The sequence below is a fragment of the Spea bombifrons genome, chromosome 5 (genome assembly GCF_027358695.1).
Source record: "Spea bombifrons isolate aSpeBom1 chromosome 5, aSpeBom1.2.pri, whole genome shotgun sequence".
Taxonomy (NCBI): domain Eukaryota; kingdom Metazoa; phylum Chordata; class Amphibia; order Anura; family Pelobatidae; genus Spea; species Spea bombifrons.
In genome coordinates, this window is record NC_071091.1 from 46334102 (window position 1) to 46361784 (window position 27683).

A 27683-nucleotide genomic window follows, 5' to 3' on the forward strand; every position below is an offset into this window, starting at 1 on the left:
CTGGCGAGGAAGAGCCAAACGGACCCACAGATGGAGTGGGTTGAACAGTCACCGGGATGCGGAGTGACTTGGAATGGAGTCGAGACCCTCGAATCGGAGACTCCAGTATGGGAGTTTGAGAGACGGACCCGAGCCTGGCTTGTGAGATGGAGAGCGGCCCTAGAAAAGTGGAGCGCCCACCAAGGTACACATCTGCCCACCCTAGAACAACGAGTCAGGGACCAGGTGAATGGGAGGCTCTACTTGTTCGGGGGACCTGCGTCTCCAGGTGAGGTTTGCGGAGCTAGAGAGGCTGGTCCGGAGATTGGGCTCGAAGAGGAGTACCGAGCCATATACTGGGAAGCCCGAGGCCCGCAGTGAAAATCCAGAAAGCCCCATTCTCCGGAAGGGATGGATGTTGGCGCGCCTGGCCTGTTGTGGGAGGCATTCGAGGAAAGGGATGACTTTGGCAATGGCAACATGGACCGATGGTGGGACATTAGTGACAAGCGCCGGAGAGCCCTGCCGCCCACTGCAATAAGTGAACTCAGTCAAGACCTTGAGGGACTAGTAGACAGAGAATGGTGCCTCAAAGCAGAATACTTGGCACTGTTCGAGGGGCGCTACGCCCTGCGGTGTGAGCCCACAGATGTCACAGAGCGAGCTCCGGAGGCCGCTCGCTGTAATTGGCAATCCTCTGGACTTGAAGGTTCAGCCACTCTGCCCCTGGTACTGCAGCCAGAGCCCGAAGAGGTGAAAGTGGACAATCACTTTTGGGAGGAAGTCTTCCGGGGGATGATGGACCGCATGCAGTCGCCGGAATTTGAGGCAGCGGTCTATGGGTCTCCACTAGCAGTGGCAGAAGCGCCGACAACAGGGCAGAAGGACGCTGTACTCTGCCCAGCACCATGCGCCCCTCCTACTCTGGCTGAAGCGCCGCTGGCCTCTGCCCGCCCCACAGTGAAGGGTCCCTGCTTGCTAACAGGGTCCCACCAGGGCAGAGCGACGCAATCCTCTGCCCAGCACCACAAAATGCCATTAGGCAGAAGAGCCGGCCACGGGGCAGAGTGCTGCTGGCCTCTGCTCATCCCCAGCACAGCGTTTCCGCCGGCTAACGAGGACCAACCAGAAGTGCTGGCCTCTGCCCGCCCCACAGCGAAGGGTCGCCACCTGCTAGCAGGGAACCACCAGCGGAAGAGCTGGCCACAGGGCAGAGTGACGCTGTTCACTGCCCAGCACTGTTCCCTGCACCAGCTGAAGCACTGGCAACCGGGCAGAGAGTCGCTGACCTCTGCCCTGCACTGCTTACAACCCCATTATCTGGCTCTCCCCAGCACAAGCATCCGGGAGGGGGCGCAGGCCGCGACCCTCCCAAGCGGCCATCACCAATTATGGGAGGAAGGGCCACCGGCATTCCTCCCCAGCGGCAGGGTCCAGTGGGCAAAACGAGCCCCAGCTCGGGGAGCCAGGTAGGGGTAAGTGAAACTGCTGCTGCTTTGGAGTGGGCTCTTGTTTGGGTGGGGGAATGTGGAGCTGACTCGGGACAAGCCCGCAGTCAGGGTAACCATGGGAGGGTTCCATCAGGTTGGGAGGGCTGACCTCTTACCGATTGACTACGGGCCAGGCGCAGGAGCCTGGGTGACACGGGGCTGCCTAAAAAAAATTGCTAGATTAAATATAAATACCGTATTGGCCGCACTACCCCCCAGCGGGGTTTAGTGCAGGGATGCGCAGTTCGCATGTCCCGGGCACTGGGCAGGTGTGTGTGGTTTTTTTTTTTTAATTTTAACCACAGCGCTGCAGGGGAGCTGGATCCTTCTCTCTGGCAGCCAGTGGACGTCTGCCCGATGCAGACAACCCAGCTGCTGCCAGCACTTCCACCGGAGTTTCCGTGAAGGAGCGTTGGTGCCCCAGCAGAAGTACCAGCCAGCAGCAGCAGCGGAGGCTATCTGAGCACATCGCACAGACGTTCACTGGCTGCGAGAGATGAGGATCCCCCGCACCACTGCAGGGGACCTGGATCCTCCTCTCTGGCAGCCAGTGGACGTCTGCGCGATGCGCTCGGACAACGTCCGCTGCTACTGGCCAGTACTTCTGCTGGGGCTTCTATGGTGGAGCCAGGGAGTAAGGGATGCATTGTTAAGTCTGGGGAGGGGGCAGAGTGGCATATCGGTGGGGCATAAAGCAGAGGGGCATATCTATGCCTTGGGGTTCCAAATTATATAGATATCTATCAGACACACAGACCGGCATGTATGTATAATAAGATCTTTGTGATAAGCATATAAATCGGCCAGTGATAGAGGAGGTTGGGACCCCATTGTATTGTTAATCCCATTAATGCCCCTGTTGTTTCTGGGAGGCAGATTAAGGGGGCAGTTTGTATGCCAATATCTTGATCTATGTTAATGTGTGCTTTGCTGACTATATCCAGCCATGTGTGTGAAAAAATAAGGTAGTCTTCGTTTTGGTTATACCCTATACTGAGTCTTGACTAGTGACTGGGAAACCGGGGAAAGAATTTGTTGTCCCAGGCCAAGGGAGCACAAGTCAGCGGAGATAGTCGGTCAGACTAGCCAGCTACGTGAGAATCTGGAAATCACATGTAAACTCAGCATTAAAGGAGCTAAAAAACCCTAAATTACAGGCATAGATTAAAGATTGCATACCCCAAAGCTGCCAGCCTGGCATCCAACCTGCCCACATAGAACCTGACCAGCACCCAAATTACACACACAGGACTTGCCAACTTTGTTCCCAAACAGCCCGGCCTGTGCCAACTTTGTCCTCAAACCAATTATACATCTGATACACACAATTCATTCACACAATCATTGATTCTTTCACTCATTCACACAATTCTTTCACACGTTCACACAAATCATCCACACAATCATTTAGGGCTGCAGCTAACTATTATTTTCATAATCAATTGGATTAAAAAAAATGCACATTTTTTGTTTATTTAAAATAATGTAATGAACAAACTGGTTGTTAAAAAAACACTAGATTTAAGATCAGGGCACTATTAGGTATTCAAGAGGAATTCACTGTTTATACACCTATAAATGTACTAAAATATTTTATTCAAGATATAGATTTAACTAACTGGATCTCTAGTGATATCCTTACATTTGGCGACTTAAAATCGAACTATTTCAGACTAGGTTTCCCTTAGTAGATAAGGACCTTTTTTTTTATACTTGAGTGAAGCATTTTTTGAGATCCAAAATTCAGAATTGGATATATTTTTTTTTTAGTAAATATCATAAAACAAACAATCTCCAAATTGACACGATACTTAGATACCCATAAAAATGATGTTTTACCTTCTTCAATAGAGAAATGGCAAAGTGAATATAAGATCTCTTTTCCCATGGAGTGCTGGTCAAACATATGGTTACAGGTTAGGAAGTTAGTTTACATGAAATGTTTTAGAAACGTATCCATCGATGGTACTTGGTTCCGTCTCGCTTAAGTAAGTTTCATAACTCGGGTTCCAGTGTCTGTTGGAGATGTGGCCGAGCGGAAGGGACCCACTGGCACATTTGGTGGACATGTAGTAAATTGGCAAATATTAAGCTAGAAACTAAGGTTCTTTCCTATATGTTTAGAGCCAATTTTGTCCCTCATTCTCAAACTTGGCTCTTTGATTTGGATTTACCTACTTCAAGCAATTCATCTAAGCTTTTGGCAGTCAACATATTGCTTGCTATAAAAAGCTGTCTCGCTAGTTGGCGCAAAGAGGAGGGCCCCACTTGGATTGAGATTATGAACCAAATTTCATTAAATCAAATAGGGCTGAAACAACTATTTTCATTATCGATTAGTCGAATCGATTTTTATCTATTTTATCCTTATATCCTATTTTATCCTTTTATCCTCAAACGGAGATCGGATTATAACACTAGAATCCAGATCCCCCGCAACGCTGCAGGGGACCTGGATTCCCCTCACTGTCGGCCGGTCTCTCACTTCCGTCTCTCTCCCCCCTCCCATACACCCCTCTGACTCCTCCCCCCTCCCATACACTGCGCTGCCTCTCTCCCGACTCCCTGGTGTCTTGTGAACCTCCGTTGCTGACAGGAACTTACACTGCAGCTTCATAGATGCCTCAGCGTAAGTGAAGGTGAGTAACAGAGGCTGTCTGTGCAAAGACTAACTTTGGAAGGTGCTGGTGAGGAGTCGGCTGCATGGAATAGGCAAATATGCCCCTAAGAAGATTCCCTGAGCTGTCTAGTCTTTGACAATATATAATTTTAGTGGGTTTAAATGAAATATGGAACCTCTACTGTGTCTCAAATGAGGCCTGGACCCAGCAAACTGATTTTTAAAAAATCCTTGCTTACAAACAACTATGTGCATCATTCATATTTAACCCTGTAAGTGCCAAAACAAACGAAAATACCAGGACAAATACCTAAATACACCTTTGGAGCTTTCTGCCATTTGCACTGGTTATATATAGTTTTTATAGGTGAAACTGTGAATATTTCCTTTTCCCATTTTTTTATCCACATTTCTAGATATTTTTCATACTAAATGATGGTTTAAATATATAATTATTATTCTAAAAGAAAGCCCTACTTGTCCTGAAAAAACACCAATATATAATGTGTGGCGGTGCACTCAATTGCAAAATTGCAAAGTTGGGGTACCCTTGCTTTGATAAGAGTGCTTTTTCAGACTGCTTGCACCTGGTTAAATTTATAGAACAAAAATGTTTTGAGCTGTGTGAAGCTGCCCCCCCCCCCACAATTGGCACAAATAAAAAATCCATTTCATTAGTGCTACATTTGTGCTGTTTTGTGGTGTAAAAATTAAGATTTGTGCTGCTTTCATTATTAAGATAACTGATTTAATAAAGGTCACCCAGTCCCCCCTTCAAAAGCCAAAAGAAATGAGACCAGGCTTGTTGATTAGTGCTGCGTTTGTGCCATAACATTTATTTATGCTGCTTTGGTTTTTTATCTATTAGTGTTTTTTTGTTGTTTTTTTTGTCAGGAAAACGTATGTAATTAGCAATCAAATTCGACTTAGCTGTGTACAATTGACCCGATGTTTTTGAAATGTGAATAAAGATATACCATTTGTTTGTGGTGCAAAAGTAACGTTTGCCGGTTTCATCTTGGACATATTAAGCATTCTCCTCATAAGGAGAGGCTGTTTTTTATTTTTGTACCCTTTGTGACCAAGGCTGTTTAAGCAGTAATGTTCTCGATCATTTAGTGAACCCACACAAATTACATCTTTTTTTTAATCATATCATTTAACTTCCTATATATATGTATCTATATATATATATATATAGATATATATAGATATATAGATATATATATAGATATAGATATATATATATATTATATATAAAAAATGGTATAAAGAAAAAAAATGCTTTTATTTGAGAAATTGTTTACTCATCTGCAAAAGCTAATGAAAAAACCTGCTAAATAGATTAACTGTTTGTCCTGAGATTAGAAATACCCAATGTTTTTATGGTTTTGTTTCCTTTTTTCCCCCTCCACAAGTTATAGGGCACTAAGTACAAGTGACGTTTTCCTATTTCAAAACCATTTTCCCAAACCTGGTCATTCTGCCCACATGTGCTATTTGGGACATCTTTGAAGCCGATCAATTCAATTTACTCCCATCAAACCATATGATTTTGAAAACTAGATACCCAAGGGTATTCCAAATGGGGAGGGAGGTGGAGGGGGTGTGTTAAATGGGGGCATAAGGCATTTCTGTAGGCAGAGTGCTCTATGAAATGCCTTTTAACCTACTTAATGCCACTCTGCCTCCAGAAATGCCTTTTAACCCTCTATACACCACTCTGCCTCCTGAAATGCCTTATACCTCCCTATATGCCACTCTGCCCCATAATATGCCTTTTCACCCCCTAAATGCCAGAGTGGCACATAGGGGTATAAGGTATTTCTGGAAGCACAGTGGCACATAGGGGGTCAAAAGGCATATCATGGGGCACAGTGGCATATAGAAGGTTAAAAGGCATATCATGGGGCACAGTGGCATATAGGGGGTATAAGGCATTTCTCGGGCAGAGTGGCAAGCCTGGGGGCAGATGTGCATAACTGGGAGGGCAGGTTGGAAAAAAAAAAGGAAATAAAAACAATTTTTTTTTCTCAATCATAGCTTTTATTAAAAAAAAAAATTGTTCACATAGTATACATGAATTAACATTTACTGGTAAAACTTTTTTCTTATATGGTCGTCTTATATTCAGGCTTTTTCTTTTTTTCATAAATTAACACCTTGACTGCATGGTGCTGTCGCTAGCAGTCCCAGTCAGGTGCTAACGACGGCACCATGCCGTCGCTAGCACTATCTTACCTTGATGGAGGTCTGCCCCTCATATTGAAGGGCATCACTGGGACCACCCGATCCGGCCGGTGACAGCGCGCGTAATGACGCGATGATGTCACCACGCAACTTTATGGAAAACTGACAATTGTCAGTTAAAGAGGTATGGGGGCATGCTGCTTAGATGCCTGTATCTCAGGCATCTAAGCAGCTACAGCCCCCCAACATATAGCGTTGGAAAGGTAATCACCCAAATGCTTGGGAAAAAATATTAAAAAATATTAAGTTAAAAAATTAAAAATGTAGAAAAAAAAGTTTAAAAAATGATTTGGGGGGTCTCTAAAGGCAGATAAATAAAGATCAAAATTGCCTAGAGACCCTCAAATTAAATGATCTAAACATAAACTAGTTTAACTTAAAAAAAAAAAAAAGTTTAAACTACCACAGTGATCATATAGCTATGAAAAAGTCACATTCCCTTTCTAAAAATGGCTGATACTAAATTTTAACCCCATGATCCTTTTGATCATGGGGTTAAATTTAGCCAATGGTAGCGGAAGGCAATTTTTGAAATCCTGATGAACTGCAAATATTATTAAAATCAGCCATTTAGCCAGTGTGGTACGCGAGTAACCATCTCATCCCTGGAGCTCCTTGCATTTTTACTGCAAAACTTATTTTTGCTGTAAAAGTGATTTGTTTTTTTCTCCCTTTACCATCATTTCTTTGGGATTGTAAGGGGAAAGAATGGTGTGTGCTTCTGTGAGTGAATGTATGGAAAGTATGGTGTGTGCTTCTGCGAGTGAATGGAGATATGAAAGGCGTGTGAATGGTCAGTAATTAGGGTTGAAGCCTTGACGTGGCATTACTGCTCACGTAAGAAGTTAAATTATGGCACAAAAAGTACATATTTGCAAAAACTACACCCCTTGGTGCATCAAATGAGGGGCTGCATGTGTTTCTAGTACAAACCTGGAGTGCACAAGACACAAATGAACATGTCGCTATGGTTAGAAAAAACATATTTTCTAGCCAAAGCGACATATTCCATTATTTGTGCACTCAACTTTTGTCCTAGAAATACATGTAGCCCCTCATTTGAAGCTCCAAGGGGTGTAGTTTCTTGAAATATGTACTTTATGTACCCTAATTTTACTTCCCAGATGTCTAGACCACTTTAACTTCAGATATGGCAGATTGGAGAATCTTGTTAAAAAATTGTCTTAAAACATTTAGGGGTGATGCCTGCATTTAGACAGCTCTATACAGCTGGAAATTTAAATTATGGTACATAAAGTATATATTTTCAGAAACTACACCTTGGCGCATCAAATGAGGGGCTGCATGTATTCGTAGCACAAGACTGGAGTGCGCAAGACATAAATGAACTTGTCGCTTTTAATTTTTTTATTTTTTTTTATTTTTAGAAGTGTGATACTCACTTATTTGTTGTGCACGTCAGATTTGTGATACAAATACAACGAAGACCTCATTTGCTGCAGCTGGGGGTGTAGTTTCTAAAAATATATAGTTTTAAGAACAATAAGTCTGTAAAATCTGACAAGACTTTGTCCTGGGACTTGAACTGATGTGCCCTATTTGTCTGAGTGGAAGGTTTTGTATAAATTTGTGCATGTCCCCTAATAAAAGTGAGTAGTACCTGGTTGAATATATCTGTACTGCAAATTCCATGATGAAAAGTGAAATGACTGATGGATTACTTCTGTGTAAATGTAGACTTTGAATACTTGCTATGTTTTATTATATTATATTTTTAATTTAAATAGCACCAACAATTTACACAGCACTTATTTCAATCAGTTGAAGGGGACAGGGCCGGATTAACATAGGGGCGGATCAAGCTGCAGCTCCAGGCTCCTACCTGAAAATAGGCCCAGGCAGGGCCGGACTGACTGGTCCTATGCGTGGCCGATGCGGCCGCCAGGGCAGTCTGTAACGCAGGCAAAAGGGGCAGCTGCTCTTGAGCCCGCGGTTGCAACCAGCCCTGCTACTCCGGGTGGCCCAGGCGACCCCCAAGATCACTTACACAGGTGCCCGCTACTTACCGCCAAGGGGATGCAGGAACCCAGCAGAGTCACGTCACATACGTCACATGATCCTGCTGCGTGTCTGCTTCCCCTTGACAGTAAAACAGGGTAAAACAACGTTTGCACAACGTTTGAAAGTAATCCTTCACCCTATTTTCACTAGCAACTATGCTAAAATGTAGACTAGAATTCCTATGTCTACCAAGTAGTGCCATAGGACTCAAGATAAGTCTCCCTTACTACTGTATGCTTGGAAGGTTAGAGGTCACATAGATTTACTTATGGGATACTGGGGGAGAAAATTATGCGATACTGGGGACACCTTGAACGTTATTTGGAACTGGGAAAAAATCGAATGGGTCTGGTGCATGAAAATGAAAGTATCTAAATCATAATAAGAGAGCGCGGAAAAGTCATACAGCTTGCAAAGCAGAGTCAGTTGTATACAGCCTGCAAATATGTTAAAGGAGTGTTTTTATTCTGAGGAATTGGTGGCGATGATGGGTGCTTTTCTTCTGGACAACCTCAGACTTGGAAAAATCACTTCTCTGTACCAAGTCCACATAGGGCAGCAGTTATTAAAACAATAGCGAGTCCAGGTTTGAAAGTTACTGGAGCAGAGGATAAATATGTCCTCTGTCCTCACCATTGTTACCCCACCCTTACATAGCAACTATCCTGTTTGACCATGTTGCAATTAGCAGTCGAGAAGTGCTTACAGAGCCCAATGGTTGTGGTGCCTAAAGGGACAAAACTACTTTGCTCCCACTGTGTGGGATATAGATGACTGAATGGCAGGGCAGTTTATGATGCATAACCATTGTTCGTTGAGTTGATGTCCTTTTAGACTGCCTGGCTGAGGGCACATATTGACAATAGCAGGGTATGTTGGCAGGTATTGTTAGCTTTAGAGGCTATTTCTCATTAGGCCTTTATCATCCCATTTGGCCTGTGTCAATTTTGGGTCATGCCATTTGGGATGATGTTGAATGCACCAACAACCTTCAAGACGTTTGTTGATTATCTTCTTCATGGGCTACAAGACTTTGTTTGCTGTCTGGATGCCATAAAGTATACAGGGGCCCCGTACGATCGCTCCTAGGAGTGGTCATATTCACCACATTGAAAGGCTATATGCCTTTCAATTATGGCAATGCTCAGCAGTTAAAGTACTTAGGAGGCGACATAGGGGCATTCAGCAACAAAAAAAAGTCAGGGACCCTGTTTGAACGCTTCTAGGATCTTTTCAAATTGCCGCATGTTAGACATGCTGCCTCTAAGAAGATGGCAGCACCCATTCAAAATACATTTCCAGAGCATCTTTCCAGACCCTCCTTAGAACTTGAGCTTCCCCTGCAGATTGCCTATGGAGTGCTGTCAACACTATTAGTTGCTTATACATATGTGTACGTATGTATGTGTGTGAACATGAAAAACTATGGTTGGTGTTAAAATACAAGTGGTTTTCATAACTTTTTTTTTCTCTATACCTAGGGCCTCCTGGAACAGGCAAAACATCACTGTGCAAAGCAGCAGCACAGAAACTGACAATTAGATTGTCACATAGGTAATTATTGTATATTAACTGTTTACTTTTTGCATTGTTTTAACCCCTAAATGACAAGACTTTTTCTTACTCGTAGTACATTATGGGACAATGGCTCTTTTAAACTTTTTCTGTTTAGCTGTGATTTTTTTTTTCTTTCTCATTTCGTGCTCCCACACATATTATTATATATTGTTTTGTTTTTTTTTCAGGACAAACCGGGCTTTCTTTAGATACCATTATTTTTATCATATCATCTAACTTACTAAAATAAATATCGTGATTTTTTTGTTAAATTACTTTTTCTCACTAGAAATACATATAATGTTTTTTTGCTTTTTTCTGTACATTATGAGGCAATAAGTACCAGTAGCGTTTTGCTATTTCAAAACCATTTTTCCCCAAAGCTGTTCTGCTATTTCAGGTATCTTTGAAGCTGGCCAATGAAATTTACCCCATCAAACCATATATTTTTTTAAAACACCCCAAGGTATTTCAAATGCTGGTATTTTAACCATTTCCATGCACTAGTTCTACCATCAGCCTTTGTCAAACTTTATGGTAGTAAAAATGTTTTGTATTTTTTCCACACACGTTGTACTCCAGGTATAAATTCACCCCTCCTGGTAAATGTCACTGCCAAACAGCACCCCAATATGCGGAGTGATACCCCACATGCATGGGTTTGTTAGGTTGTTGAGGGACTAAAAGGCCTTTTTTGAGAGGTGTGCATTTTTCAAATTGGAAGTTTGACTCATCAAAAAGTCTGCCCGCATATCATTTTTCGGTTATCTTTGAAGCCGGCCAATACAATTTACCCCATCAAACCAAATATTTTGAAAACTAGCCACCCCAAGGTATTTCAAATGCTGGTATTTTAACCCTTTCCATGCACTAATTTTACCAACCAGCCTTTGTCAAACTTTATGGTAGTACAGTATACCATACATTTACCGAATACCCCAATTAGGTTTTCTTTTCCAGTACATATTTTTCAAAATAGATTTAGTCCAACTAACAGGATTTCTAAATAATATTGTATCCTTTAATTCCTGAGGTTTTTTTTTTCTCTCAGATATATTTTTCCGCACATTAAAGTGTTTACTGTAATTGTGGAATGGTTTATTAGAATTTAAATTCCAATACTTTGACTAATTGTATGTATGTATATTGTGTGTGTGTAGAAATATATATACTATAGTATAATATACACACACACCTGTTCATTTGCTTAACACAAATAGCCAATCAAATGACAGCAACTCGGTGAATTTAGGCATGTAGACCTATGTAAACCAAGCAAGGGGATTTAAGTGACTTTGAACGTGGCATGGTTGTTGGTCCCAGACAGGCTGGGATTGTCACGCACAACTATCTCTAGGGTTTAAAGAGAATGGTGTGAAAAAGAGAAAATATCCAGTGAGCGGCAGTTGTGTGGGCGAAAATGCCTTCTTGATGTCAGAGGAGAATGGGCAGACTGGTTCGAGATGATAGGCAACAGTAACTCAAATAACCACTTGTTACACCCAAGGTATGCAGAATCCCATCTCTGAATGCACAGCACATCAAACCTTGAAGCAGACGGGCTACAGCAGCAGAAAACCACACTGGGTGTCACTCCTGTCAGCTAAGAACAGGAAACTGAAGCTACAGTTCGCATAGACTCGCCAAAATTGGACAATGGAAGACTGGTAGAACATTGCCTGGTCTGATGAGTCTCAATTCCGGCTGCAACATTCAGATGGCAGGGTCAGACTCCCTGCAATATCCCGTCTACAGGAAATTGTCCCAGCTGCCAGAGGCACCCCCTCCCTTGCTCAATTAACCCCTTCAATGCTGCGATTGTGTATGACCGCATTGCAGGAGTTAAAATTAGTCCCCTACTCAGTGCGGCTCCTTGCGGCAGGGGTGGGGTCATCTCCTCTGTTTTGGGTTTTTCTTTTTTTTTTTTCACTACACCCCACCCCTGCCATTTAGTATCTACGCTGTGTGGCCTGTGGAGGCAGGCTGGTTGCTGCGGCTGCTTTGCATCATATTTCCTCTTTCTCCATACGCATTGGTGATTATACTAATGAGTTTGTATTGTTGCTCTGGTGGGGGCATGTGCTCATTTTGCTCAACACCAACCATTATGTGACCACAGTTTACATTAGATTCATAATTCCTTTTTTCTTCTCTCGCTAACACACTCACGCATTTGCTCACTTGCAGAAATGATTGGTTGCCTTTACTGCAGGTTGCCCTCGCCCTATCGTATAATGTCTCCGCTTTCTATTTGGTGCATACCTTTTGATGGCTGTACTGTAGCGCTTGTGCTGCTCTTCTGGCGGGGTCATGGGTTCTTCTTGCCCTGGTCCTGCTGAAGGGTGGGTGGGCCTCTGGGGACGAGTTCTCTGGCTGTAAGGGTAGGGTTTATTTTTTTTATTTTTTTTTCCCCCTTAAAGGGTTTTACAGCTTAGCGGCGGTTTGGTGGGCGGAGGGGTTGTCCTGTTCCTCTTGTGGTCTGGAGGGGCTCATCGAGTTGACATTGCTGCTGTCCAGAGCAGGGCTTCCATATCCCCCTAGCAGGTCAGACTACATTTTGCTTGGGCGGTTGGCCTTGTTGCCATCGCTCTTTCCGAATACTGCTGTTACGCGCACATTGCGCTCATTTTCATTTGTGTTTTGTGTAATCCCCTCTCCTGTGTCGTGTGTTCTCCCCTTACCCTCCTTCCCTGATTGTCTAACACTACGCCGTCACATGTAAAACAATTTAACTCCATTTTACGAAAGTATATGCTAGTTGATGGCGAGCGTTTCACCCGGGTGAGCGGGACTTCACTTGTTACTCTGCCCCCCATCGGTCATACTCCATGATTGACCTTTTCTTAATGGAGTATTATCACCTGGGCCAGGCAGAGGGGTGCTCTATTGGTGCTGCTGAGGTTTTAGATCACTCTCCGGTAACTTTGCGACTCCAAGCCCACCTTTATAGGCCTACTGCTTCTTCTTGGCGCCTTAATGATTCACTCCTGACTAACGATGATGCTGTCCAAGCTGTTTCTGAGCAATTGACGCATTTTTCCCTAGATCACGCTGAATCAGAGGTGTGTTGCTCCACTGTTTGGGAAGCTCACAAATGCACGGTCTGGGGACTCATTATCAGTAAAGCTTCATATCTTAAGAAGCTTCGAACCCAGGACATCTCAGACCTCTCTCAGCGCATTGTGTATGTGGATTCACTCCACAAACGTACTTGTAATGAACGCGCTTACCTTGAATTACTTGCCCTGCGGTGCCATTTGAATACTCTGCTCAACCATAATATATAGAGGTCGTTACTTCGCACTCGTTCTCTATTTTACGAACATGGTAACAAGAGTGGACATCTTCTAGCTAGAGCACTGTGATCCAAGCAGCAGTCACTATATGTTAGTAAGATTAAAACGCCTAGCGGTCTAGTTTCCTGTTCTCCCACTGACATAGCTGATTCCTTTTGTCATTACTACCGTTCTTTTATACAATCTTCCCCCATGGTTCCTTTGGCGCCGGCCGAGATTCTCTCGTACACGCCTACCTGGAGAAGCATATCAGTCGTAAACTGACTGTGGAACAGTCGGCGGCTTTGGAGGAAGAGATAGGGGCTGAGGAAGCGTGGGCTGCTGTAAAGTCAATAGCGACGGGGAAAGCTCCGTGGCCAGACGGCCTTACCCATTCGGTACTCTCGCATTTTCTGAGAACAGTTGAAAACTCCCTTTATGAATCTCCTTAATGCTGTGCGGCAAGGGGACTTCTTGCATCCCGATTCATTGATGGCAATAATTGCTGTTCTACATAAGGAAGAGAAGGACCCATTGCTGTGCCAGAGTTACCGACCCATATCTCTCTTGAACACTGACTTAAAAATATTTGCTAAGGTGTTGGCCGCTAGATCGCCGGGGGTATTGGGCTCCCTGATACACCCTGACCAATCGGGGTTTATAATGGGGCGAGAGGGATGCAACAGGACTTATAGGGCATTAAAGTCAATTCACCTTGCCCAGGCGATGGGAACGAAAATTCTCCTTTTGTCGACGGACACGGAAAAATCGTTTGGCTCCACTGGATCATGCCGTTGTACTCTAACCCATCTGCACGTATCCGCTTGAATGGAGCCCTTAAGGACTCCTTTCCAATCCTTAATGGTACTCGGCAGGGCTGTCCCTTGTTGCCTTTCCTCTTTGATATCACTCTGGAGCCCTTCTTGCAAGCAGTTCGGAATGACCCCGGCATTCATGGCCTGACTTGCTCTGGTCGCGAGTTCAAGGTGTCAGCTATGCAGATGACTTGCTTTTTGGTGGTCTGTTGTCTCTCTCCCACACATACGTGACGAGTTGCGGATATTTGGCTCCCTCTCCAACTTTAAGATTAATGCAGACAAGTCTGAAGTAATGGATGTGTCCCTGTCCACAGCTGAGTCCTGTGCTGTTGGTGCTTCATTCCCATACAGATGGCGCCGTGTATGGAGTATGGATTCCGAGAGACCTCACCTTGACCTACAGGGTAAATGAACGTTCTACCGAGGACATTGTACTTCTTCCAGACATTGCCAATAGCCATCCCAAACTCCTTTTTCTCTGAGCTTTGCGCGCTTATAGTTCGTTATGCCTGGAGGGGGAGCCGTCCTAGGCTTCGCTACACGGTGCTTACGCTCCTAAAAGAGAGGGGGACCTCTCACTGCCCGACTTCTTTGGCTATTATTGTGCTACTCTCCTCTTACGATTGCTCAAATGGAAGTTTAGACCTGGGTTGACATGGAGAAAAGTGGTTCGATGTTTCCCCTCTCTGGTAGCTTGGGGCTCTGGCCCGAGGTCCTCCAGCCCTCCCTTTGTCCAAATCATTCATACGGGCTTCTTTGGGGGTGTGGCGGAGAGGACGGGTTGGTGGTGCTCTCTCCTCTTTCCCATCCCTGTTAACCCCCATTGCTGGAAATCAGGATTTCGCTCCGGGTTTGGAGAGGGATATCTTGACTCTGACGTTACCTCTGGACGCCACCCTGTTGGACGTTTGGGATAGCGCTCCTCCTTTTGAGGCAAAGTTTTTGCTATACGCGGATAGCGCGTTATGGTAAATCAGTACCGGGCAAGCATCATCTTTCCAGGAACCTCACTTCATTTGAACAGCTCGTTTGGCGGACCAGTGTCCACGGGGGGGGGGGATTTCCATAATCTATCGCATGCTATTGGAGAGACTCTTCAGTCCCACCGGTGTTCATGGGACACAATACTTGGGACTAATTGCTAAAGTCCCCGAAAAATGTGAGTACCCATTCTTTAACTCTTTACCACACGGTGCCAGCCACATATTATACTACTGTGACTTTCTTCTTGTCTATGCGCAACCACTATCCCCTGTGATCGCAAAGTTATTTATCAAGCCAAGAAGAGGAAACCGTGGAGAGTGGGCTGCTGCTATTTATAGGACTTTGATTTCACCAAGTGCATTTTAGGACGTTTTATTTTGTCCAAGTGTACTTATGGACATTTTATTGCTATTTTTATTGTTCTTAGTGCTTTTACCTTCTTATTTTTTGCTGGTGTTCATGGGGCACTGGGAGGCCGACCTTGGGGAGACGCTGTTGGAACCCCAGTGGGGGAAGGTGTGCGTATTCACGCACAAATGTTCTATTGCTACAGGGTACCAGGAAACTGCTTACAAGCTGTTGACTAGGTGGTATAGGACCCCGGTGGCAATCAACCGGATCTTGCCGGGGAGTAATCCTACCTGCTGGAGATGTGAGAAGGAGAGTGCCACCTACCTGCACATGTGGTGGGGCTGCAGCAGGCTCCAGCCCTATTGGTCCAGGGTCTTTTGCTGTATGGAGGAGGTATAGGGTGAGCCAATCCGGTTATCCCCGTGTTTTTGTCTCCTTCATTCAGAGAGATCATTGGGTTCAGTTCTTCGTCACCTTCTCAATGCGGCTCGTAGCCTTATACCGCTTTATTGGAGGCGTTCTGAGGTCCCCTCCCTGCGTATGTGGGTGTCGCGAATGGAGGAGATACGGGTCCTGGAGGAACTGGTCCACCTGGCGTCTGACAGGATGGAGGCGTACACTGGGAAGTGGGCTTGCTGGCTGTCATTTCTCTCCTCTCCTGTACTTGCGACACTGCTTTGACAGTAAACCATGGGTTTCTCGCTCTCTGACTTTGTCTAGCTTGCCCTTTGCTATTCTTTCCCTCTTCCTTCTGCTATGGTATTTTCCATTGAGCTTCAGCTCCCCCCTCCTTTCCCCTTTTTGTTTTTATTTTTGTTTGTATACCTCTACCTCCTTCCTTTTCGTGTGTGTCAGTTTGTTTACCCTTTCAGTACGTTCCCTCAGGGTGACAGGGGCATGCAGTGAGCTGATTTTTGAATCTTGGACTTTAGTGCCTTCTACTCCACATTGCTTTTTACCGTGTGTTTTTGACTCAGTGGAGGGAGGCAGAAATTGGTATTGCCTATTCCTGACGTTATATTCTTTTTTTATGCCTACGATCTTTGCCCATGTCATTGTCGTTATTTTTAATTTTTGTAACTTCCCATTGTCTTTGTCTGCCCCCTTAAATCAATAAAATATAATTTACCTAAAAATGAAAAAAAAATTAAATTTTTATTGCAATGTATAGGACAGACTGGCACTAAAATGGTCAAAGAAGTGTTAAGATGCCCCAAGTAAAACGCTTTGGGATGTAATCTTTCAAAAAATATACTTTTTAGTGTTTTTTCTTTTTCTGGTCGCTATTGGGGCGCAACTCCCAGAAAACCACATTTTAAAAAAATCTTTAGAAACAGCAATGCGCGTCATTCTTATTTAACCCTGTAAGTGCCAAAATAAATGAAAATACCAGGCATATGAGGTGTTTCCAAATACACTTTTGGAGTTTTTATAGGTAAAACTGTGAAAATATTTCATTTTTTTTTCCCCTAATTTCCCCCACGTTTTTAGATATTTTTCATACTTAAAGCCCTACTTGTGCTTAAAAAAACAATATATGAATTGTGTGAGTGCACTAATTGAGAAGAGAGAATTTACAGTTGAAGAAAGACAAAGCAAAAACATAAAAACAGCTCCAGTCTTTTAGCCCAACCTTAGTAACGAAAACCCGGTCTTAAAGGGGTTAAAAGTCTAGGAGGCGATCAACAACAAAACTTACTACAAACTTTAGCAAAGGCTCGTGGTAGAATCTCATGCATGGAAAGGGTTACAATACTAGCATTTGAAATACCTTGGGCTGTCTAGTTTACAAAAATATATGGTTTGATGGGGTAAAATGAATTAGCCGGCTCCAAAGATGGCCTTGCTAGGAAATGGGTGCAGTAGGAGCAGAGGTTAAGAAATGCGCACTTCCTAAATGTGACGTTTTACCTCCCAAACACGACAAACCCATGCGTGGGGATATCGCTGTACTCGGGAGATGTTGCTGAACACATATTGGGTTCTTGTTTGAAAGTGACATACACTAGGAGCTGTAAATCCATACCTGAAGTGCAATTTTAGTGATAAAAAAACCTCTCGCAAAATAAGTTAGTACCACAAAGTTTGACAAAGGGTGGTAGTAGAATAAGGGCAAGGAAAGGGTTAAAATACCAGCATTTGAAATACCTTGAGGTGTCTAGTTTTCAAAAATATATGGTTTGATGGGGTAAATTGCATTGGCCATTTTTGTAAAGATACCTGAAATAGCACATGGGGCAGAATGACCAGATTTGGGAAAAAAAATTGGTTTTGAAATAGCAAATACTTGTACTTATTGCTCAATAACTTGCAGAAAAAAGCACAAAAAAAAAACATAAGCCATTGGGCATTTGTAAACTCAGGGCAAATCGAATTTTTAGCAGGTTTTCTCATTAGCTGTTAAGGATAAATAACCGTTTTCAAAAGAAAAAGTGAGGTTATTTTTTTCAATTTTTCATTTTATTTTTTTTATAGGAAATTAGATATGATCAAATATCTTGTCCTGGAAAAAAAAAAACAATATAAAACTTGCGTGGGTACACTAAATGGGTGAGGAGAAAATTACATTTAAACATGAGAACCGCAAAAAACAGCCTTGGGCCCAAAGTGTAAAAAGTAAAAACAGCCTGGTCCTTAAGGGGTTAATATTGTGTATTGGTGTAGTGGGGAGGGTTTGTTAGTTAGTGGGTAATTAGGGTTAGGTAGGAGTTAAATTAATTAGAAAAAATAGAAAACTGATTGGAATTTTATATTAATATTTAAGCCTGGCCAATTCAATGTACCCAATAAAACCATATATGTTTGAAAACCAGACACCCCAGGGTATTTCAAATGCTGGTATTTTAGCGCTTTCCATGCACACATTTTACCACCAGCCTGTGTCAAAGTTAGCAGTAGTATTTTTGGTATGTATTTTTCCCACACACGTTGTACTTTGGGTATGAATTTACAGCTCCTGGTATATGTCACTGTCACACAGCACCCCAATATGTGTTTAACAACATCCCCTGAGTACAGTGATGCATGCATGGGTACTCTGGTTATTTGAGAGGTAAAAGTCCACCTTTGAGAGGTGTGCCCATGTCCTATGTTTGGGACATGTTTGAACCTGCCCATTTCGATTTACCCATCAAATCGTACAGTTTTTTTAAAAAAACAAGACATCGCATGAACATGTAACATGCCAGTATTTTAACTCTTTCCATGCAAGAATGGTTTGAAGATATAGCTCTAAGTTTAGGACTTGCTCATAAAAATAAATATATATATATATATATATATATATATATATATATATATATATATGTAGTTGTGGGCAGTCATGTGTAAGGGCAGTGTAAGAAAGAGAAGAAAAAAAAAAAATCTGGGGCACACAATTTTCCATTCTTGCCTTGGGCGCAAAAGGAGCTAGCTACGGCTCAGCATCAAACAGTATATTTTTGAAAACTAGACACCCCGAGGTATTTCCATGCATTAGATTCCACCACCAGCCTTTGTCAAAGTTTGTGGTAGTAATTTTTTTGTATTTTTTTCACACAAATCATACTTCATAAATTTATGTCACTATCAAACACCCCAATATATGTTCAGCAACATCTCCTGAATGCAGTGATACCTCCCATGCATGGGTTTGTCTGGTGTTTGGGTGCTAAAAGGCTACATTTGGGAAGTGTGCTTCCCCCCCCCCCCCCATTTTGGTCAGTCTGTGCCTATGCCCTATCTTTGAACCCAGCCAGTTTACCCCATCAAACCATTTTTTTTTTTTTTTTTTTTTTTACGTAAACACCCCTTGGGTATGTGAAATTCTTTTACTTTAACTCTTTCCATGTCAAGGTTTTTGGGAAGATAGAGCATTAATTTTAGCACTTGCTCATAATAATAAACCTTATTTTTTACCTTACTTTTTGGACTGGGGCCCCTGCTGCCAATCTCGGTGTTGCTTAATTGCACATGATGAAGAAGGCATGCCAGAAGGCATGCCAGGCACATCAATTGTTGTTAGCTGACTGTCTTTTGCTGATGTCTCTGGCATGTCAATTGTCAACCGGTTAATGATTGATCACTCTCATTGATCATCAGCCAGTGACCTAATCTAGTGGATGTGTAATATACACAGGTACCTTCCTACATATATTATATACAAGTACTTTCCTACAAAATTATTATACTTATTCCTGCATATAATACGCAAGTGCATATTATATCTGAGATTTTACAGTGTTTTTTTTTTTGTTTTTTTTTCTCCCCCCTTGTGCTTGGAACAGGACAAACTGATTTCACAGAACCGCATGTATATAGAATATAACAAAATTGCTATAAAACTATATGTGAATACTTTAAATCTGTTTAGCAGCAACTTACTTTAGTGAAGTTAATATTACAATAATTTCCTTTGTTTTAATTTGCAGGTACAAATATGGTCAGTTGATTGAGATCAACAGCCACAGTCTTTTTTCAAAGTGGTTTTCTGAGGTAAAGTTTTCAAATTCTACACAAAAATACCCTTTTTTTGTTTTGTTATTCCGCTTGGGTAATGTTTTCATTGCAATATATATATATATATATATATATATATATATATATATATATATATATATATATATATATATATATATATATATATATATATATATATATATATATATATATATATATAATATAATATAAGCATTTGCTTGTCACCGCTTGCAAAAAAACTAGTTATGTGATTACTATTTTTAAGTGTATAACATGGCTATGCAGTCTTTCAATAAGTTTGCCACATCATTAACTGTGGCTACCCACAGTTGATATATCTGTGGCTACCCACAGTTGAATAGAACGAACATAAACATTGTTTGGGGCCCTATTAAAGCTTTCCTTAGCAATGGGTATCACTTATGTGATAACTACTACGCTAGTGTCCCTAATTATGTCTTTCCTTACCACCATCCATAAAGACCAGTCTGCCAGTTTGTGCCCATGTTAAAGCTGGGGTCTGGAGGAAACCAGTCTGCATAGAGTGTAACAAGTGTATAAGGGGTTTGATCCAGCAGATCGTTTATAGCAGCTATATCTTGTAATGAGAAAGTGCTAGTTTTTATGGTGCAGATATGAACCCTTTTTTATTTTGAAAATGGCAAATCTCCTTATTAGATGCACATTTTTGTAGCATCTACTATCTAAGTGGTTTCAGAGATTCTATTTGAGACTGCAGCGTTGCGGGGGATCTGGATCTTAGTCTCATAGTCAGACCTATTTGAGGTCTGATTATAAGACAACCCCAATTATAAGACGAGGGGTATTTTTCAGAGCATTTGCTTGTCTTATAATCGAGCAAATACGGTAATTGATTGTGGAGTTCAGGGGTAGTTTTCCCCCAAGCATCATTGTGATGGGAGGTCCTGTACCCTGACTGGGTACTCCCACTAAACATTGCTTCCTCTTGCTGTGACACCAGCGATTAACCCCTTCAGCACCAGACAGAACCAGCGTTTGAAGAGAGAAGGGGGTGATGCTGCTGCCACGGAGCTGTATAGCAGCCCACCCCAAGAATCAGACAGCACTCTTGGGGAGTTCTCTAATACTGAACCATGTGCAGAGGAGGACCTGATGGAGAACTTTGTGGGGCTTGTTGTGTCTATTGTATTTTAACGTACTGCATTCAACCATGCAAGTCAATGGAGCCCAGCTTTCTAATCACAATGTAAAATAGATTACAGAAAAAAAGTTAAAAGGAGAAAAAGTTAAAAAAAAAAAAAAAAAAAAAAAAGAGAAATGTAAACATTTCCCACATGTTTTGGAATTTCCCTGGGGTGTCTAGTTTTCAAAAATATATGGTTTGATGGGGTAGATTGCATTGGCCGGCTTCAGATACCCAAAACAGCACATAGGGGGAAGAATTACCAGATATGGAAAAAATGGTTTTGAAATAGCAAAACGCTACTTATTGCCCCATAACATGCAGAAAAAGGCAAAAAAACAAACATTAGGTATGTCTAAACTCAGGACAAACAGTAGAATCTAGTTTTTCATTAACTTCTATAGATGAGTAAAAGATTTTTCAAGTAAAAGTTAGTCCTTTTTTTTTCTAAATTTTTCACCATATCTTATACTTTTTTTTATAGTAAATAATTTAATACAATCAAAGCAATGACATCCAAAGAAAGCCCTTCTTGTCCTGAAAAAAAAACCAGTATATAACTTGTGTGGGTTCAGTGAACAGGAAACGAAACTAAACACGAGCAGTGCAGAAATGTAAAATCAGCCATTGTCACGAAGGGGTTAAACAGGTTTACCATCAAATGTGTCTAACAGTTTGACGGGCAAAGAATTCAAACCATTTCCAAGTACGTACTTATTGCCAAACATCCGACAACAGAATGGCTGAGACCCATGAAAGACTTTTTCAAATGTGGCCATTGTAAAGCCTATCAATTTCTAAACTCTACACGCTATCAAACATTTTTCAAATTGCATGTTTTTTGTTTTTTCTTGGTTATCATTCTCCTGTGGCATTCAATATATCCGTTAAGAAAACGTATATTATAACATATCAATTCAGTAAATGGTATGATTGATGCTCCAATATCTAAAAATTATATGGGAAAAACCATGCATATTTCCTTTATAGCAATTAAAAGACTTTATGTAGGACCACGCAAAGTGGATCTAAATATAAAACCCGCCGATCTTTCTTTCTGGATTTAGAAGGTAAAAACTTTAACCCCTGGTGGACTCAATGACAATTTTAACCCCTTTGTGATAATGGCTGTTTTAACGTTTCTCCGGGACTCATGTTTAGCTGTAGTTTTCTTCTTTCCCGTTTATATACTGTTTTTTTTCAGGACAAAATTATTTTAATTGTATCATATCATTTACAGCTCCTGGTATATGCCACTGTCACACAACACCCTAATATGTGTTCAGCAACATCTCCCGAGTAGTGGTACCCCACATGCATGGGTTTGTCGGGTTGTTTGGGGCTAAAAGGACACATTTGGGATGTGTACATCCTTCCACCTATGTTAATTGGGACATTGTTGAACCCGGCCAATTCAATTTACCTCATCAAATCATACGCTTCATTAAAGTTGACACCCCATGGGCGCATTTAACATGCCAGTATTTTAACTTTATGTGCGAGAATTGTTTTATGACTTGCTCAAAAATAAATACCCAAATTTGAATATTAATTTAGGAAAAAAGCCTTAATATAAGACTATCCTATAGGAAAACTGTTTTACTAGTAAATATTCACATGTAAACTGTTTTTCATGTTTAATAAAAACTGATTGAGAAAAAAAAATTTCCTTTTATTGTCCAACCTGCCCCCCCCTATCGTTATCCACATCTGCCCCCAGGCTTGCCACTCCCCCCAGATATGCCTTATACCTGGCTATATGCCTCTCTGCCCTACAGATATGCCTTATACCTGGCTATATGCCTCTCTCCCTCCACCGGCTGCCCCCACTACACACCAGGGAGTCTGAAGTACAGGGGAAGAGCCAGCATCAGCGGAGGTTGTCTGTGCGCATCGCACAAACATTCACCGGCTGCCAGGGAGGAGGCAGCGCTGCAAGGGATCCTCCTCTCTGGGAGCCGTTGAATGTCTGAACAGGTGGGTTTTCAGAGAGGTTTTGAAAGTTGCGTATGAGGCAGATGGAACGGGGAAGGGAATTCCACAGGCAGTGTGCGGCGCCGGTGAAATCCTGAATACTGGGAAGAGGTAACAAGAGTAGAAGATAGCTGCAGGTGGGTAGGGGTGTATTTGGATAGGAGGATAGATATGTAAGGCGGTGCAGAGTTGTTGAGGGCTCTATAGGCCAGGGTCAGAAGTTTAAATTTGATTCTGAAGGGTATAGGGAGCCAATGAAGTGATTGGCATAGTGGAGCAGCGGATGAGGAATGGCGTCAGAGAAAAATTAATCTAGCTGCAGTGTTGAGGATAGATTGAAGTGGTGAAAGGCGGGAGAGGGGGAGACCGGTTAGTAGGGCGTTGCAATAATCCAGGCGGGATATCACAAGGGAGTGGATTAGTAATTTGGTGGTTTTTCAGGTGGAGGCGACAGGATTTGGTGAGGGACTGGATGTGAGAGATGAAGGCGACAGCAGAGTCACGGGTGACAAAAAGACGACAAACCTGGTCTGTTGGTTGGAAAGTGGAGTTGTCAACGGTAATAGAAATGTTAGGAAATGTGGACAGAGCAGATGGTGGGATTACCGTGAGATTAAAGATATGGGTTGGGGTAAGGACACTAGAGGGGGGTGTTACGAGCAGGGCTATCAGCCGTGCCGTGAGAGTATGGGTGTAACAAGGGCTAACCAGACTTCTGGTGTGTTTGGTCACTTTCCCCGCAGTGCACCAAGCAACCTCCACCAACCCCAACCAGTCACCCCAAAACTCCCAGTGTAAAACACGCTGCCACCACCAAGAACTTTAAAACCAGGCGTCTTGGGTTACCCCAAAACAATCAGACTGCGATATATATACACAATCCTCAAACTGATATCTATATAGTTAACCGCTTAGTAACGTGACATATCTATATGTATACAAAAGGCTATCTCTAGGCTGAATTCGATTAGAGAACAAAGAACATAACTGATGAAAATGTTTTAATCTGAGTTTAAAATGGGTCACAGTGCTGTTACACAAAAATGCATATAAAAAGAGACTTAAATAGTACAAGTACATAAACAGTGTAAAATAAAAGGGATAAAACAGAGTATCATACCATACTTCCTTGGAGCCTTGATGTTGTCTCTGTGGTGGTAAAAACAGGCTCTCCCCCATTACCAATTGCCCACCATTTTTATCCCCCCCCCCAGACCGCCCTTTTCCTGTTACCTGAGCAAGGGGATGGGAGTAGGGGGTTCCAAACTATGACCTTCTGAAGGCGGGGTTATATCTGCTCAATTTTGGTCTGGGATCACAAAATATGTAATGATGAAGGCTGAGCTTGGCATAATTATGACACCAGAGGATCATCATAATTCTCTGGTCCTAGTGATAATTTTCATACCAAACTCCACACCTGTATGAGTTGGCACAAGGACATGTTCGCATAACACTTGCTATGGTCATGCCTACATCGCATGTTTGGTCTCCCTGAAACCAGCACATCACGGGCATAAGGATGCAATGTACGATGGGGCCTAAAAGTTATATACCCATCATATTTTGTACATTATGCATTCAGTGATTTTATGATTTTACCCTGTGTACCTTGATACCCTGTCTCCATACCCCAGGGAGATGTAGCCAGGATGTTTTATATTGGGTTCTGGCTCCAAAAGGAACGGTGTACACAAATGTTAATGGACTTAGCCTCAGTCAAATCCCTTAACCCATTCAGTGCCAAGCCCCAGTTACTCATGCCGTGGCGGGGGGGGTAGGAGATGTGAAGGTGCAGGGTCGAGTGGACAGGTGGTGAGGTGGGAGTACAACAGGACCTTGGAAACCTCAATGGGTGTAACTGGGCTGAAGCAAGTGAGGATGGATTGAGGCGAGGAGGGAGGTTGATGTACCATATGATTGACACTATGGGGGAGGATGTTAACCCTCATGGTGTCAATTTTGTTTTTGAAGTAGGTGGCAAGCTCTTGGGCAGAGAAGTTGGAGGGCAAGGGAGGTGCAGTGGGCCTAAGAAGGGTGTTAAAAGTGGAGAATAGATGTTTAGGGTTATGGGAAAGAGAGGTGATTAATGAAATGAAATATGTTTGTTTAGAGAGATTGAAGGCCGATGTATAGGAACGGAGCATGAATATGTAGTGAATTAAGTCTTCAGGTGAACAAGACTTCCTCCAAGGCGGTACATGAACACCTTTGAAGGAGGCGCGTCTGTATGGAATGCCATGGCTGAGGTGGGCAGTGTGGGGGATTGCGTACAGTTACAGGGGCAACCATATCTAGGGCTGAGGCTAGTGTATGGTTATACTGAGCTGTAGCTGTGTCAGGATAAGAGGAGGATATATGTGAGAGGAGTGGCCATAGTGTATCTGTAAGCTGGAGTGTTGAGGTTGCGGAGGTTACGGTAGGATTGTGGTGGTTTCTTGGGTAGAGAAGGTGTGTGTGATATGTCAAGATTAAATATAAGCAGGCTGTGATCAGACAGACAGAGACAGACAGATGGGAGAGTTGGAGAAATGAGATGTGGAACAAAGGTGGGAGAATACTAGATCGATTTGATGACCGCCACAGTGCGTCGGGGAGTTAGTCCATTGTGAGACTCCGAGAGAGGAGGAGAGTAAAAGTAGTTTGGAAGCGGCAGGTGAGGGTGGGTCATCAATAGGTTATTTTTCTACAGCCATGGATGATTGTACCAGTGAACAACAAATCTTGATATACCATGTAATACCTGTGCATATTATTCGCTTTACAAAGGAAACTATATGCATGTATTATCTCTTTGTTTGTATGTATACTCGCTATCACTATGACTACCTACATAAGGGAGATTTTGCACTGATTATTATGTATTATTGGAACTGATAATATGATTAAAAGTGAACTCGAGAAAAACCCAATAAAAATTAAATAGATTACATGGTTTTTTTTGGGTTTTTTTTTGTTCAGTTTTCACAAACTGAAAATGTCTTGGCTTTAAATCACTTTGTGCAAGCATGATTTGGGAGCATGTTGTAATGTAACACTGTGTAATACAGTATCAGTATATACGATTATGTATTTGTTGCATTAGGAAAAATAAAAAATCATGCAAAATAATTTTTTGTGACTTTTGATAAAAAGATAAGCGTGTACTTGGGCTATTGCCATTGTAAGCTTTCAATGTATGCTTTTATTGATTTATTTTTACACTTTATACCATGTACCGTATTTTTCGCTCTATAAGACGCACCTGCTGATAAGACGCACCTAGATTTTAGAAGAGAAAAAAAAGGAAAAAATATTTTGAGCTAAAAAATGGGCTAAAATATTTATTACAATAACTGAATAACTTAACATGAACAATAGCCAACAGCAGCATTAAGAACCATCATTACCAATCCACAGATTCCACACATACCAATCCACACATATACCAATCCACAGATTCCACACATACCAATCCACTCTCACTGTCACTCAGTCTTACTGAATGATTTCCTACCTTCTTTTCTACCTCTTTTCTTCTTACAGCAGTCTTCTTCTTACAGCAATCCTCCTCTTCGCTCCTCTTCTTCTGTCTTCTTCCGGGTCAGAGGGCACTGTGGGCGCGGCTTCAGTGCTGCCGCGGTTTGTTGTCAGATCCCGGCGGCACTGAAGCCGCGCCCACAGCAGCAGTTGCCGCGCGGATCGCAAGGGAGCAGTATCGGAGGTCTTTAACAGACCTCCGGCTCCCTTGAGTGATATTAAGCCGGTTCAAGGGAACCGGCTTAAAATCACTCAAGGGAGCCGGAGGTCTGTTAAAGACCTCCGATACCGCTCTCTTGCAAGCCTGCTCCTCCAGCGGCGGACATTACTGTCCGTCTCTGGAGGGGTGCCGGGTGCCGGCAAGTTGGCACCCCCTGATGAGCGGCACCCGGTGCGCTTTTGGTGAGTATATGCCCCCCCCCTCCCTGCCTGCATCTTCGCTCCATAAGACGCGGCTGATTTTTCATCCTACTTTGGGAGGAAAAAAACTGCGTCTTATGGAGCGAAAAATACGGTAATTTAAAACTTGTGTCGTAACACCTTGCTTTACGTATGCTCCGGTTTTCCCCCAAGCGGTAAAAGTAGTAGTTCACATAGGGTGAAGCAGCAGCCCCTGTGGAAGTCTGTGAGCGGCACCGGGAGATCTGCAGTTCAGATAAGGGGTGGAGGAAGGTGTATGAATGAATGTGTGATTGAGTAAATGTATGAGTATCTGAATAAGGGAATACTTGTGAATGAGTATCTGTGGATGAGGGAATGAATGAATGTGGATGATCGAATATGTGTGTGATAGCATGGATGTGTAAGTGAGGGGGCATGGGACAGGCAGGCTGGTTAAAGCAGGGATGGCACAGGGGGAAAAGATGGCAAGTCCTGTGCTTTCTGTCTGGATGCTAGGCAAGTCTTGTGAATGTAATCTTGGTGTGAGAGCTGACATTAAGGGCAGGGCTGGGTGGCAATACACAAGGGTATAGGGGCAATGGGGCATTAAATCACAAGGGGGCTGGCTGGGGGCATCACATTAAATAATACTAAAGGGAGGGCTATCTGTGGGATAAATATACGACGTGGGACTCATTTTTAAGCTGATTTTGTATGGCCTGCAAATGTTATAAATATATAAATGGCCCCTGGCATAAGTTTCCCCACCCCTGCCTTACATAGTACCCTATAGGATATTATTTTTAATACTTTTGGTTTGGGGATAGTGAATGGGGGTTA

The 27683-nt window shown here is 42.7% G+C and overlaps 1 protein-coding gene across 1 annotated transcript in view; it reads left to right on the forward strand.

The window, feature by feature from the left end:
* Positions 1–27683, forward strand: part of TRIP13 (thyroid hormone receptor interactor 13) — a 133283-nt gene that overhangs the window by 56355 nt on the left and 49245 nt on the right. Inside the window, 2 exon segments of the mRNA XM_053467316.1 lie at positions 9843–9915; positions 19756–19819. Of these exon segments, the coding sequence (XP_053323291.1) occupies positions 9843–9915; positions 19756–19819 (137 nt within the window).